Here is a 15,710-nt window from a genome sequence, read left to right as displayed (position 1 = left end):
AATTATTCTTACAATATATTTTTATATTTCTTAAAGATATAAAGTAGCTCAATTAAAAGGAACCGTACGGTAGCCTCAGTTATTCAAACAGTTATCATAAAGTTTTAGATAAAAATTGAACTGCATCACGCTTAATTAAGGCTGTGTTCCAAAATTGACTGCCAGTACTGAAAATCTATAGTTCATGTCACGAGCACTATAGATTTTCAGTACTGGCAGTCAATTTTGGAACACACACCAAATAACATGATAAAAACAGATTATTATATATTTTTTCGTACACATTTTTAAATATTTTTTCTAGCACTTACAATTAGTATAATTTTTTAATGAAACAGTATATCCTTTATTTGAATTTTCTTTTATAACTCTTTGATTAATAGAGATTACCGAGTATTGCCTGTTAAACGTATGACTATTTCTCTCTTTCTCTGCATATAATTATACCTTATACAACAAAAATATATCGATACGATTAATTTATATAATTCTTATAATACTGTCTCGTGCGCATAACTATTTCAGAAAATTATTTCATTACTTCTGCGAATAGTTTCCGAAGAAGAGATCAAACAGTTTTAACCAATACTTTAAATCACTAAATCACTATATACCACTGAGCAATATATATCAAAAATAATATTAAACAATCAAAAGTTCGAAAACAAATTAATTATTATTAATATCAAAGAATATGGTTATAAAAAATATATATATGTATATTATAAAATTTTATAATAGATAATTTTCGCTTAAGTAGCTATTCTAAATAAATGCGCGAATAAAAGATATATAATTAAATTAACGCATAAATAGCTTTCTCTGTACATATAATGGTATATCTTATTTTGATATATAGCTCATCTGTCTATTATATAAATTTAAACGACATTGTATTAACACGATCTGTAAGGACAGAAACTATTTAATTGGAAAAACTTGGTACCATGTCAAATCGGCTCACAGGTTCACTAAGGTAGGCACACCATGTAAATCCTGGTGGATACCCTAGAAAAATCATGTTGAGAGATAGATTAATATATGTTAATAATAACAAGGATGCAAATGTAATGGATACCCTGACTTATGGCTCATAATAGCACCTCCTTTACATCTTCAAAAAAAAATCACCATATATAATAAATTCATGTGTGTCAGTACAAATTTATAAAAAATGTATTAGTGAAACAACAAAAACGTTAGTTTATGTATAAATATTATGTATAAATGGCATACTTAGATTTCATTTTCTTGACAATAAAAAAGATATATAAGTTTAAATTAAATACAATCGTAGTATAATATTCAACAAGATAAAATGTTATTTATTTTAAATAAAATCAATTATTTTATATGTTAGTAGAATTTGTTAGCTATGCTTAATACTCGAAAAAAAAAAAAAAGAAAATAAAGAGATTTGTATGAAGAAGAATTCCGAAAATACTACAATAGAATAATGCAACGTAAAAGGCAAACAGGATTGTAATTTAAAAAATGTTTTCTCTTTTATTATTTTGAAGTGTTATTAAATGCACAAACTTCCAAATAACCATGCATGCGAAAGTAATTGGCCATAAAATTAATATGGTAATAATAGTGATAGTTTCCTCTTGTTAAAACACACGACATATAAGAACCTCTTACCAAATTAGATATTGTACAAGAAAAAATATTCATCTATTCAAAGTGCATCTAAATTTAGTTTCAATTTTTGCTTTGATATGTTAAGTGCTTTCAAACTTAATAACTAATTTAATTGTGCTAGAAGCTAATATATTTTTTACGTTTTATTAAATGTATTGAAATTATTTTCACTAAAATATGAGTAAAACTTGCATGATGTAATACTTACATAATATTAGAAATTATTATTACGTGCTGATGATATGCGGATGAGGTAATATATTGAGATTCATCATCTTCCGTCCGGCTGCATGCAAGGAATCCCTCAAGATTAGTATGTTAGTTACATATTAATATATACTACACGAAAATTAATAGCTCCGAGACTATAAAATTAAAAAGATCAACGTTCAATCGTTGTTTTATAGTTTTACATAAAAGTACACGACATTGGTAAAGAATAGACATATGTATATATTTTTATTCCACAACATTTTTAACAATCATATAAAAGTGCTTTACAGTTTGTATATAGGGATATCGGCGGTTCTGTACAATTACAATTTTGTGGTGGATTCTGTAATAAGTACTACATAAACACCATATAAAAGTATATTACATCTTCTTAATTACGACTTATATCTATGCAGATTTAGGACGGATTAGAACAAATATGCAAATTTGATATCATGTATATGATATACCTAGTATATAAAATCGCGCATGCGATAATGATGCTTACAATGTATTGATAATTTGTGCAGCAATCATTGTGCAGTATTTATAATATGTATAAAATTGAAAGTAAATCATCTCGTAACGTTGACTATTATCATTGAATAATAATTTCATCATAATTAACTGCTCTTTATAATTGTACATGTACGATTGCATCAAAAAAAAAAAAAACAATTGTGTATAATGTTTAATCTAAAAAATTAATATTTTTAAAAACATTAACATCAAATAATTATTAGATTTATTGTCTTGTCAGAGGGATTTCATTATTCTTATAATCAAACAATACACATTTCATATTGTTGATTCTACTTAAATATTAATCTATATATGTGCACGATATACCCTGTCTTTAGTACAAATCTCATACTATTAAAAAAATTATAGTGTCTTTCTTCAAACTTATGGCAAATGTAATAAAAAAGGCTCGAAAATATAATAATAAAAGTTCTCTTTTAACCTGGAAGTAGAACTGAGATAAACGCGACGATAGTACATCAAGTACGATAGTGCCATTCGGTATTTTAGTCCTTATCAGTACTATTACTTCTTACAAAAGTCCCAATCTTAAATAATGACAAAATCTTTAATTAAATTATATTAGTCACAAATAAACAAGACGCAAGTTGTGTGTACCTTAGAAAAGAAGAGTAATAACGTTATATAGGCTCTAACATTTTTTAATTGATAACAACCTTTAAAATGGTGAACAATTTTGTTTACTTTAATTAATATCTTATAATGCATGTTTTGTTCAATGAGTCTGAACTCTACGCAATTTAAGATTTCTGAAAAGTATAATCGAGACGTTTTTTCTTTATTTTTAGCACTTTTCAAATCTATGTTTTCGAAGCTATAAAACAACATATATTATCATATAATGTATATGATATGATGTATATAATGATATACATGTGTAATTTAATATGTTACTTAATGACAATGTCAAGCATAACTGCTAATTATGGACGAAAATTTTTTTAAATTCGCGATATGGATATCTACGAATATTATAAAAGTTAAAAAAGTTTTCCGAAGATTGTAGTGCAAATAAAAGCAAAGCTACACATAAATGACGTGATATGTGAATATATGTGTGTGTGTGTGTGTGTGTGTGTGTGTGTGTGTGTGTGTGTGTGTGTGTGTGTGTGTGTGTATACATACAAAAAGTATAAGAAAACACAGATAAAAAATATTAAATAACAAATATACTATAAGAAACATTTTTTGTGATATATTAATATCTGAATGCATTAATTTTTCAATAAATGATCAGTACATGGAATGTGACATAATAAGATATGCAATCTCAATTTATGATCATTAGAAGTCATGAATAAATTTTATTCGATTAGAAACGTGTATATATTATTAATAAAAATATATCATGTGTTCATTTTGTATTTTTATGGTACGACAATTTTCGATGCATATATAAATTTTTCATCATTATATAATTGCATTCCATTACTGCTATACATATAATAATAAAAAATACGATTTAAAAAAGTATTAAAAGAATAAGGGTCAACTGTTCCATCTTTCGGTAAAGTTTACCTGTTAGGTAAATCTGGCAATCCACGCACGTGATTGGGTAGTCTTGCTACTTACCTAACAGGTAAACTTTACCAAAAGATGGAACAATCGGCCCTAAATGGATTATCCTGCAATATCTACTATATCAATAATGTAATCATTTATTATATTGCGCTTATAATCTACCTAACATTGTAATTTAAAAAAATTGATTGTTTTGAATAGGTCATTTCATAACAACTTGACTATACAACATTAAATCGATTGAAGTGTCAGAAACACATCAGCATAATTTCTCTCAAGATTTTTATTGTAAGATTTTAAAGTGCCTTTTTTAAAAGTGATATCAGTCTCCATTGGCAGTCATCTAGTGAAGTCTGGCATTAGAAAGAATTTACGTAACGTCAACTTGCCTCTCGGCTTGTGTTTGAGATGGTCCTCAATGAATTGACAAGGGCAACGGGCGGAGACACAATGGCGCGGTGGAACAGACAGACCCATAACACCTCTATCACGTTCCTGCGAGTCTATAACCAGATCAAGTCTGCGACGCACGAAGTGACGTGCCCATCGAGACGCATATCTCAGCAACAGCAACTCCGCCCGTTCCTGTCAACACACACCATCATCATTCAGTAGAACTCTTTACTTCACGCAAAATAATGTGTGATTTTTCTTCCACCTTTTAATTTTCCATCAAAAAACTCAAATTATTGTTTCATGTTAGATACAAATTTTATAAATAAAATAATATAAAAATAGAACTCTCGAGAATGTCAAATTACAAATAAAAACGGGCTAATGAGAGTCAAACAGCGGTACTTGGTGTGCAAATTAATGATTAATATTTTGTTAAAATAATACTTATAATAATATTTCAGACGTTTCGGCTTCGCTCTGAGCCATCTTCAGTGATCTGACCAATATAATATTAAAACTAGTTATCTTCTATGACTGGACCAGAGAGTGGTAGTTCCTTCATCCTCATTCAAACAGTATAGTCATGAAGTAAAAGATTCGTTCTTTGTTGAACGTCTGAAGAGAACTCGAACCAAGAGTCGAAACGTGTCACGGCATATATACTGAGCGATTTTCTTATATTATATTAACTGATATTTTAATATTACATATCAAAAGCGGCTAAGCTCTTTTATTCTCTTTTAGTAGTTTGATGTATATACATATTTAAATTCATATTATATTCTTAATGTTACAATCGCTTTCTTGTTTAATTACGAATTGACTCTTATTGTCCTTCATCTTGTTAATTATTATTTTTATATGAAGAGTCCTTTATTTTTAATTATAAAATATTAATCATTAATTCGCACCAAGTATCGCTGTTTGACTCTCATTAGCCCGTTTTTATTTGTAATTTGACATATTTTATGTTAAAATACAATCTTGCAAGTATCAATGTTATATATTTCTATTATTCATATATGTATAACTGTTGAAAACTGATATTATAAGTAATATTCTTTATAATATAATATAATACAATTCGTAAACATATCATCATGTGTATGCTAATTATGTCTCTGACTGACTATTATACTTGATAATGACTTTCTATCATAAAAGTGTTTTCACCGTTATTACAAATTATTCATTATAAATTAAAGATTATTTGCTCACCATTTTACAGGTATATATTTGTGTTATATATAAATATTACACACACACATTTTATATTTATATATATATATATATCAAGATCAAGATGGTCGAATATAATTGGAGTACTATCAAAAAATTATTAGTAAAAAGAGGAGAATACTGATATAGCATTTACCAAAATAAATAGGAAAGCTTGATAAAAGTTAGCCCTAAAAATTTGTGCACTATTTGTTTCTTAAAAGAAACAATTTGCTGGAATGCTGAATAGATTGAAATAAAATAAAAATTATATCCATCATTATTTATCTCTATAGATTATGTTAACAATAAGCCACAGATCTATTGTCAATTTTAACGTTAAATGTGATGATCTTCAGGATTGAATATAATCTTTATCTTATGAGTAAAATATATGAATACCACATTTAGCGTTAAATGGAATGTAAATGAGTTTTGATCTGAAAACGAAAAATTCTATATAACCCGTTCTATTCTATATAACTCTCTAATTATTAATTTCAATATCTCTCTTTAAGCCGGATTGCTACTTATCATGTAAGTTGTCCATAATACCTTAATATTTTTAAATAAAATGTTAAGTACATTCAAAAAAAAATATTTTAAAATTAAATGTATATAAATGACATAAAATCAGTAAACATAATTCTAAAAATAATACAACAAAGTAACTACATCACTATGCTTGTAAGCATATCAAAAGTTAGTTTCAACAAAATTTAAAAAAAGAAAGTTCTTTTAAAATTTGTTTATATACAACAAATGTTTGATATTTAAATCAAAAGTTGCGTCCATATATTGTGCGTTCAGCAGTTTCTATATAAAAAGATGGCCACTTTTACAAATGTATGTTAAATATAACTCTTAAACAAAGAATTGTGGGAAAAATTATTATATAAAATTTCTGCAATTTTTGTGCACGACCAATTGTGAAACAGCATGTGTATCTTTTCATAAGCAGCATGGAATATAATCATATTTCTCAAATGCCTCTGTCTCTGAGAAAGCTACTCCACCTAGGACAAAAGTCTCTGCCTTGAACACGTGGCTTATTACGTAACCATTCCTCTATATATTGACAAGGACACAGAGCGGATGCTAAATGACGTGGCGAAGAAGGATTTCCACCCTCCTCGTCAACTGTCCAATCCAAACGTCGACGTAAGTAATCCTTCGCCCAACGTTGCACATAACGGCAGAATACTTGTTCGTTTTTACCCTGGTAGTTTAATATAATGCACAACAAAATATTTAATATAACTTATTGAAGTCAGTAACATCGCATTTCGCATAAACCGAATTTATATAGCAACTAAGGCTTGTATGTTGAAGAGCTAAAGATGCTCCAATGTCACATATGAAAATTTTCATCTACGGTCTGTACCTATAATTCAAACTGTACTTTTTTGAAAAAGATTAATGTAGAAAGTAAAACTAAAAAGAATGGATGAATATTATTTACTTAGAATTTTATTCATTACACCTTTACAAAAATAACCAAGAAGGGGACTTGGTTTACAGTAATAACTTAACCATCCACATCCATCCATATCTTGCATACACTCCTGTGCTACGTTTTTATCTTATTTTTACATTTTTTATCTACTAAAAAGAATGAATGTAAAACTGAACTTTTTATCTTATTTCACGTATTGTCGATTTACAAATAAAGAAATAGTACTTTTATTTTTAGCTTCTCAACATTTAGCCTAATTAATACAATACTAAGAACGTCAATGTAAAATTAAGAAAATTTGAATTATAAAAAAAAATTTTTGAAAAAAAATAAAATTGAAAGAACTTTAAGAACATAGAGAAATATAAAAAGTAAATCTAAAAGATTAAACTTAAGAGATTGGGCATTTACCTGTTTACGAGAGATTCTTGTAGTGGTGCTGCCTTGTATAACAATGTCACTGTCGTCAATATCCATACGCTGTTGTAATTCTCGTTGCCGATTTATATCGTTTGCATCATCGCCAATTATTCTGCCTTCACGTTCTTCCCGTTCTATTACTTCCTGTAGCTTTTTCTGCCACAAAATAAACCATTATATTAATTAGATAATGTAAATATTTTGAAAAATGTATAATAAAGAGATAGCGTTTATAGTGTTACACGAATATTTATCTAAAAAAAGAGAGCATTCTCTTATATCATTTTATATTACTTTAAAAAACAAATAATTAAATTTTATTTGAATAAAAGCTTCACTTACAATGCAATCCGTTGTATCAAAGTATATGAAACATAGATTAACTTTGTGGCAGGAGATCTTTCCTCTATCATCTAATCCCAATAATATTTTATGTCTTAATAAATGTTTGTTAACTTGAGCCATACATTTCTCAAGGTTGTGATTGAGCTTTATTTTGATAAACATGCAGAAGAATATTGCAGCTGCGTTCAAGATTAACCACATAACACCCAATCCGAATAAAGTGAGGCCAGTCACGCCGGAGAATAATAAACCAAGCAGTACAACAAAGGCGGTGAATATCCAAAGGACGAGAATCCTTTTATAGCATATGTTATACATATTGAAGCGTACATCGTTCACAAGTAATTCCATTATGTGAACATAATCTTCCACTGTAAGCTGCAATGTATCTATTTTATTAAACTGCTGATCATTTAATTTCTTTAGAGTGCATAAAAAAAGTGTGAGCTTGTATTTCTCTTAATTATTTTAATACTTTAAATCACATCTTATATTTTAATCATATACTGAAAATTTTGTATTTTATTAAAAGTAAAATAAAAATTTTAAAAATAAAATCACGATATATATAATATTAGAATAACACGAATAAATTGCCATGCTCAATGCTAAAACAGTCGTTTGTCAAGAAAAATTTTGAATTCGTTTTCTAGAAATACCATACCAGTATGTACATATAACATTAGAAATTACAAGTGGGAAGAGATTCCATTATGACAAAACTCTAACATAAAATTAATCTCAAGATAACAAGTCGCGATACTATCTCTTGGAGAACAGAAAACGTCCAAAAATGATAAGTAGATTTTACTCTAAAAACAAAATTCAATACTTCAAGAAGGTACTTCAAGAAGCTTACAACTTTTTTCGTAAAAGTTACAGCTACAACGAAATTAAGAGGTCAAAGCTCGATTCACGCTGTCGAGAAAGAGAAAAAGATATAAATTACACGTACGGTTAATCCTTGTGCCATCAATTCTTCCGGCACTAATTCCGGTCTGAATCTGGCCGGAGTAATCCAGGGCCACTTCGTATTTACTGGCAGAAGAGTAACTATAGTATCGCCATTGGCAAAACCCTGCCTGATGTTTCCAATCGACGTGTTGATAACGTTACTCGGTGCATTTCTTCCATTGGACACGTCCCTCAGATCAATGGTCTTCAAAGAAGCGCTCTTGACTTCTGACGCTCGAACGTCAGATGGTAATTTAAGATCCGGAGTCTCGGACGTGATAGAACGACTTAAACCTGATCTATCTAAGTTAATCTGGACGGATTCGGTTGCTATCACAGCACCTCTATACTCATTGGTTTCCTTACTATTAATATCAGGTGGGTCAATACTTTTACCGATTTTGTCGACCTGTACGGTAACCGACTCGGGCTTTATTACGGCGGGTACGCTACTGTTGTCGGCTTTTCTTTTGACATCGGTAGCTTCTTTCGAATCTGTCTCCTCCTCAAATTGGACCCAATTCGTTTGGGCAGCTACGCCAAAGGAATCAGCTGCCGCCGCATTATCAGTTGTGTCAGCTGTATCTCCGGAACTCATGACTAAAAAAAAAAAGTAATACACATATCTTCTAAGACGTTTAGAGGTATTTCAGAGATATCAAAAAATTGGTTATCATAGATAAATAAATTTTGAAGATATTTGAAAAATATAAAATTAATATTAAAAACAAATGTGTATATATACAAATATTAGCGCGATTTGAAATGATATAGTCTCATAAAGACTGTCGTTTCGTACTCTAATTTTCGACCTTGTTAACTCATTAGCGATGCGTTTAATCGGTACTCGTCGGCGCTCGTCGGCACGTAGGTACGGCTCCGCCGATTTCGCTCGGCCAAAAGGGAGTGTCCCCGGATATGGAATCCCAAGACGCGAGGCTGTCTCTCACGTGGATATCGACGAGAGATCCCGATCGGAACGATCGTCCTCGAACTAGCGCGATACTCGTGTGGAGAGCGGAAATCCCTGTCGGGTGCATCAGGTTTCGCGTGATGGACCCTCTGGAGTGTCCTAAACGGGACGGGACGAGATTTCGCGCGCGCTGGACACCGTCCGCGATGGGGAAAGGGCGAAAAAGACGTAGGAAAATCGTGCGAACCGAGAAGATAAGAAACGTGGAATCGCGAGCAACACCACCAACGACACGCCAGAAAAGAAAAACATACCTGAGGTGATGCGGCCTGTCTCATGCCCGCACGAGCCAAAGAGGTGCGCGACGAATCACGAAATCAAGGTGTAAGGGGGAACCGTCGATGGTCGTGGCGATGGTGGGAGTCGCAGGGAGGTGTGAGGAGGTAGGCGCGACGCGAAACGTAGGCGCATGTATGTGCGTGCGCTATGCGTGCACGGGGTGTTGTACAGTGTCGTACACCTGCATGCGTGCGACCACGCGCGCGTGCATACCTGTAGCGCGAACGTCCCCGTCACGTTCGTGCAACGCGAACCGTGTGCGAGCGGCTCGCTCGTTAATTAAATCTCTTTCGCGAATTTAAATGATCGCGAATCGATTTGACATATAATTCAGAAAGGGGAGCTTCGAATCCACCTGTTTTTATTATCTCGCACATACTTGTGTGCGGCAGTTATTTGCATTCTGATTACACTCAATTACACTTGTGACGTTATATATATCTCGTCGGAGTTACATCACACGTAACAGGATTATTTACATCTGATTATGCACGGTCTAATGCGCCTTGAAACGGAAGATATATATACCTGTACGAATTTTTATTCTTATATATATATAGGATTATATTTGACAGATATACTATATATATTCTAAAATATAATAATAAATAAAAGTACAAAAAGCTATAATGTAGTGATCGAAGTCAGTTAATCTAATTTTGTTATCTACAGTTTTGCTAATTTCTCAATTAGTCATTGAAATTACAATTTAATTGGAATTGAGGCCAATTGAGGTAGAAAGCCAAGATCGAAGTCATCCGCACATAAAAATGGCGCGAGTATTTATCGATGATAAAGTAAGGATCAATGTTGATATGTAATATATTATTTCCTAAAATATTTTTTAAAGCACGCAAAGCTAGTGAATAATCGCATCAATAGTCGCTTTCCATTTTTACACAAGTGATACCGAAATAAAGTCTAGTATACGAGTATTTTGTAGTTTTATAGATAATGACGTCATTTATACTTACCTACTTTGGTGATAAGGTTTATTTTTTATTTCTCTGAACAATAAATATACGTTCGTTTCGCTTTAACTTATTGCACCAGTTCAGAGATGAATGTATAGAAATAAAAAAACAGACCTAAATAAGTTATCGCACGGGTTATATAACCTCACTTTTAATGTGTGTTAACAAGACTCAATAAAGAACACGGTCTCGAGCTTATGCAGGTTATAGATAAAAGCGTAATTGCATCTCACTTAATTGTCAGAATGCAAAACGTCTTGTAATAGCTCTATCAACATTATTTTAATTAAAATTAATTTTATTAATTCAATATAACACTATTGATGAAACAAATATCTACATATATCATGCTCTTGTTTTAATGAAATTTTATTTGATTTTCACACATTAACACCATGGTGGAAGTATACCACCATGATACTTCCACCTACTTCCACCATGATTAACACTATTATTAATTTAATAAGATTATTTTGAATTAAAATAATGCCAATAATTGAAAAATTAACTGTTGGCATTATTTATTTATAATTTTGGTTTCTATGCAGAAATGTTTTTCTCTTACGATTTTATTTCCATCTGTTTTTTTGCTAACCTTATACTGATTTGACCCAATGATAGACTTTTGTATGATCAAATATCGTATCAACATCGGCGTTTGAGACAAAATAACTTGACGGCGGTTAATTCGTCGACAAATTTCATTTTTAACGACAACGGCATAACGGCGAGTAAAAATTTCTTGGCGTATATTATTCTTGATTGACCAATTAGAAGAAAGAGTTTCACTAATTGACCAATCAAAAATGTTTCGAAATTTTGTATCATTCTAATAACTTTTTCGGCTCACTGGATTTGCATTTTGCACCGACTTGGATTGGAAAATGCTTTTTGCTATTGGTTGGCGTTACACCTGCTCGCCTGCTCGGGCCGAAAACTAACGACATATAGACGGAGCCTTTCTACGAGAAGTAGGCGATAATCGCAGCGAGAGAGTGTTTTTTGACTTCAACTAGTTTTGTTTTGTCGTAACTCGAATATGTCGGCTCTCACATAACTACCCACGTGACTGTCATGGACGTAAACAGACCAAAATGTCTATGGTGGGATGGCTCCCGTCTTGCCCCGATTATCACACCATCCCTTGTCCGAAATAGCAGCTCATGCTCCGTCGTGTCATTGGTTGCCGAAAACGCCAAGAAAGGAGCAGAACGAACAGAACAAAGTGTCGGAAAGTGCACTTGCTGCTATGGTGGCTGGTAATCAGCTGTTGCTGCATTCCGATGTGTTGACAGTTCACCTGCTTGTCAAAATGTACCGTATAAATTCGGTATCGCACGTGTCGAGATACGTCCTGTCAAATATTAATTTTATTCGTTCGACATTGAACGCTCGACGTAATGTACATGTGTATAAGAATGTTTTTGTGAAGCTCCCGCGATTTACCGCTAGGATAGAAAAATATCAATTCAACGGTAGTCACAATTCGCAGAAGAGAAAATGCAGAATGCTCCTCGCTGTGTCGTTGCCTACATTAATTGTTAATTATCTTCTTGGTATCGAGGGTACTGACGAAGAAGTCCCGGAAGTCATTATGACGATCAAACGATCCGTATTATTGATACAGGTAGAGATACACACACATTATATTGAGATTATTATATATGTTAATATTTATGTAAGAATGAATATTTTAAATACATATAAATATTACGGGTAATATTCATATATCTATATATATATGGATATTTTTTACAAATGTTAAATAATAAAATGATATTATCTTCATTTGAATCTCATACAGTTTCAGCAATATTTGCTTTCCCTTTATAGAAGAGAGAACATGATAAGGCAGAGCAAATGCTACACTTAGCGTTACGTCAAGCACAAACTATACAGCATTATGATGCTGTTACATATATCTACGACGTAATGGCTAATCTTGCTTTTGACACTGGGAAATATAGCAAAGCAGAGAAATTATTTCTAGTAGTTTTGCAAAGACTGATGTCAAATGGAGCTACAGAAGATGATATGCGAGTCATTCATATAAGCCTGAAAATAGCCAAAGTATTTGAACATCTTGATGAGCCAAAGTAAGCAATATAATTTGTTATAATTTTACTATGTTTTTTATAAAACATAATATGAAATAAAAAATTTATATTTTCTTAAAGATTACATATAGAAAGTAGAAATTAAAAATTTTAATGATTGTAACCTTCATACTCTTTCTAATTTCTCCTTTTTGTTATTAGTACATTATAGTATATTATATATAAGATATATATATTTTTTATTTCACACAGGAAAGCAGACCAGGGCTATAAATTTTGTATGGAACATTTAAAATTGCATGTTCAAAAAGATCCTGATAATGAAGACGCTGTGTTGCTACAGGGTATAACTTTTGATTGGTACGCAAGAATGTTACTTTCACAATCTCAATATGCCGAAGCTATGAACTATCTTCTTCAAGCTTATGAAATATGTAAAAAAACGAAAGGTGAAACACATGAACAAACTGTTGTTTTACTTAATGATTTGGGAACAATTTGTTGTATACGAGAAGAATATGATGAAGCTATTACATATTTATCTGCTGCAGCAAAAATAGGTAATAGTTATTAATGAGTATCAATGTAATTATGACTTTTATAGTTAGTAATTTCATATAATATACTACTTAATATTTTTAGGGAAAAACTTACCTGACATGGTTGACTTAGGTTCAATTCATGTGAATTTAGGAAGTGTGCTTCTAAAAAAAGGTTTATACAATGAAGCCAAAGAATGTTGTCAACAAGGGAAAAAAATAGCTGAAAGTAGAGACGATAATGACTCTTTATTAAAAGCAGATGAATGCCTCAAGGAAGTAAAGAGATTACTGTCATTGTAAATTCTTATGATTATCTTAGACAATGTAGTTGTTAAAAATATGTAAATTTAGAGAATTAGTATTGTAAATATATATGTATGTAGAAAAATATTTAAAGAATTTTAATGATTATTTAATGTATGAATACGGAAATACAATTTTTTAAATAAAATAAGCTATTTATTATTTGGTACTCAACAGACTAATCATTAATATAAAAAAACATATGTTTTACTTCTGGAATATATGATGTAATATTATATATTTTCACAGGGAATGGAAGTAACTCGTTACTTGTAACGAAGTTACAGTTACAAGTTACTTTTTTGGTAACTTTACTGGTAACTGCGTTACTTTCTTTTTTTGGTAACTGTAACGGTAACGAGTTACATTTTTTGGGTAACGGTAACGAAATTTACAGTTACTTTTGTCGTTACTTTACACACGATTGAACACGGTTCGATTGGATACATGCTATTTATAGCGCTTATCAATAAGACTTGAAAGCCCTTAGACATTCGGCCGTTATGATTCAGTAATTATTTTACACTTCTATCTTCTATGTAATACATAGGACATACAAATATTTCAGTTTGCTGCATATTTTACAGGTTTTAGAATTACAAAATTGTGTTTAAAAAAAATTAAAAAATAAATTAAATAATAGTAAAATGAGAAGGGCTATGAACCCAAAAGCGAAACAGTTTAAAAGACGATGACAATAAGTGTCGAAACGTCGTTTGTTTTTATCTTGTTTTATCTATGTATTGTTCTAATATATATTTATACATTTAATTACATTGTCATCGTCGTTCATATCGGAAATAAACTGTTTCATTTTTGGATTTTAAAAAAGTAACGGAAAAGTAACGAAAAGTTATTTTTCAAGTAACGGTAACTGTAACGAGTTACTTTTAAAAAGCGATAACTGTAACTGTAACTAGTTACATTTTTTACTCGGTAACGATCGAGTAACTGTAACTAGTTACTTTTAAAAAGTAACTTTCCATTCCCTGTATTTTCATATACTAGCACATTCCTTGCGCGCGCTACGCGCGCGATGGTTTATTATACTCTTTTTAAATATTATGAATTATGTTTTTTTGAAACTTGTTTTGAAATCAACAACTCTAATTCTTACTAATACAAAATTTCCCTGAAATTTGAAAACCTTTAGAATTTCATTTTCGGTCGCCACATCAATTCTACCATTTTGATAAACAATATTTAGTTTATTTTTTTATTCACCGTTTATGTCGAAAAATTCGACCCACAGTGTAGTTGTGCTGGTTCGCGTACAAGAGTAAAATACATTAAAGCAATTAATTGACGGGATCATTTTGATCTCAAAATGTTTGTAGAATTATTTGCTCTAAGAATGTTCACAATCCGAATTTTTTGCTCATCGTTTACGTCGAAAAATTCGACCCGCAGTGTGGCTGTGCTGACTCGCGTACAAGAGTAAAGTACATTAAAGCAATCAATTGCCGGGATCATTTTGGTATCAAAATGTTTCTAGAATTATTTGCTCTAAGAATATCCAGAATCCGATATTTTGCTCATCGTTTACGTCGAAAAATTCGACCCACAGTGTGGCTGTGCTGATGACTCGCGTACAAGAGTAAAGTACATTAAAGCAATCAATTGCCGGGATCATTTTGGTCTCAAAATATTTCTAGAATTATTTGCTCTAAGAATATCCAGAATCCGATATAATAACCGATATAATAATAACGTAGAGTATGTATTGTAAGGAACCGACTCCCACTCATTCTAGTTCTACTAGAGTAAAGTCAATATATATCTATATATTTCTTTTCTAGTGACTTTATACTAGAGAGTCTCATCTGGTCTCATCGAGCCGCTCACGCCGCGCAGACTCTGCAATGTAGTTGG

The 15,710-nt window shown here is 31.2% G+C and overlaps 2 protein-coding genes across 4 annotated transcripts; one reads left to right on the top strand and one right to left on the bottom strand.

Moving 5' to 3' along the window:
* Nucleotides 1–825: 825 nt before the first annotated feature.
* On the bottom strand, nt 826–12,152 carry LOC108777829 (transmembrane protein C9orf91 homolog). 3 transcript variants are annotated; one of them, XM_018544802.1, is made up of 7 exons: nt 11,787–12,152; nt 8,712–9,310; nt 7,754–8,134; nt 7,403–7,567; nt 4,311–4,506; nt 1,853–1,930; nt 826–1,008 (listed from the first exon to the last, which is right to left on the bottom strand). In XM_018544802.1, the coding sequence occupies exons 1-6, from the start codon at nt 11,881–11,883 to the stop codon at nt 1,872–1,874; spliced, it is 1,497 nt and encodes a 498-aa protein (XP_018400304.1). In that variant the 5' UTR covers nt 11,884–12,152; the 3' UTR covers nt 826–1,008; nt 1,853–1,871. The 3 variants fall into 3 exon arrangements, with proteins under 3 accessions (XP_018400304.1, XP_018400305.1, XP_018400306.1); XM_018544803.1 differs by lacking the exon at nt 11,787–12,152 and adding an exon at nt 9,938–10,002; XM_018544804.1 differs by lacking the exons at nt 826–1,008; nt 4,311–4,506 and having other exon boundaries at nt 1,876–1,930.
* A 3-nt stretch (nt 12,153–12,155) lies between these two features.
* LOC108777830 (tetratricopeptide repeat domain 19) lies at nt 12,156–13,835 on the top strand. The gene is made up of 4 exons (XM_018544805.1): nt 12,156–12,563; nt 12,770–13,032; nt 13,246–13,553; nt 13,636–13,835. The coding sequence occupies exons 1-4, from the start codon at nt 12,186–12,188 to the stop codon at nt 13,833–13,835; spliced, it is 1,149 nt and encodes a 382-aa protein (XP_018400307.1). The 5' UTR covers nt 12,156–12,185.
* The last annotated feature ends 1,875 nt before the right edge of the window (nt 13,836–15,710 follow it).

The sequence above is a fragment of the Cyphomyrmex costatus genome, unplaced genomic scaffold (genome assembly GCF_001594065.2).
Source record: "Cyphomyrmex costatus isolate MS0001 unplaced genomic scaffold, Ccosl1.0 scaffold467, whole genome shotgun sequence".
Lineage (NCBI taxonomy): Eukaryota > Metazoa > Arthropoda > Insecta > Hymenoptera > Formicidae > Cyphomyrmex > Cyphomyrmex costatus.
Note: the sequence above shows the minus strand (reverse complement) of the source record. Positions and strands in the feature narration are given on the sequence as shown.

Coding starts and splice junctions, on each gene's coding strand:
- LOC108777830 (XM_018544805.1), top strand. CDS start 12,186: ATGGTGGCTGGTAATCAGCTGTTGCTGCATTCCGATGTGTTGACAGTT. Junction 13,033..13,245: donor GAACATCTTGATGAGCCAAA/GTAAGCAATATA, acceptor TATTTCACACAG/GAAAGCAGACCAGGGCTATA. Junction 13,554..13,635: donor ATCTGCTGCAGCAAAAATAG/GTAATAGTTATT, acceptor TAATATTTTTAG/GGAAAAACTTACCTGACATG.
- LOC108777829 (XM_018544802.1), bottom strand. CDS start 11,883: ATGTCGTTAGTTTTCGGCCCGAGCAGGCGAGCAGGTGTAACGCCAACC. Junction 7,568..7,753: donor TTGATACAACGGATTGCATT/GTAAGTGAAGCT, acceptor ATTTTGTGGCAG/AAAAAGCTACAGGAAGTAAT. Junction 1,931..4,310: donor TCTCAAACACAAGCCGAGAG/GCAAGTTGACGT, acceptor CCTTGCATGCAG/CCGGACGGAAGATGATGAAT.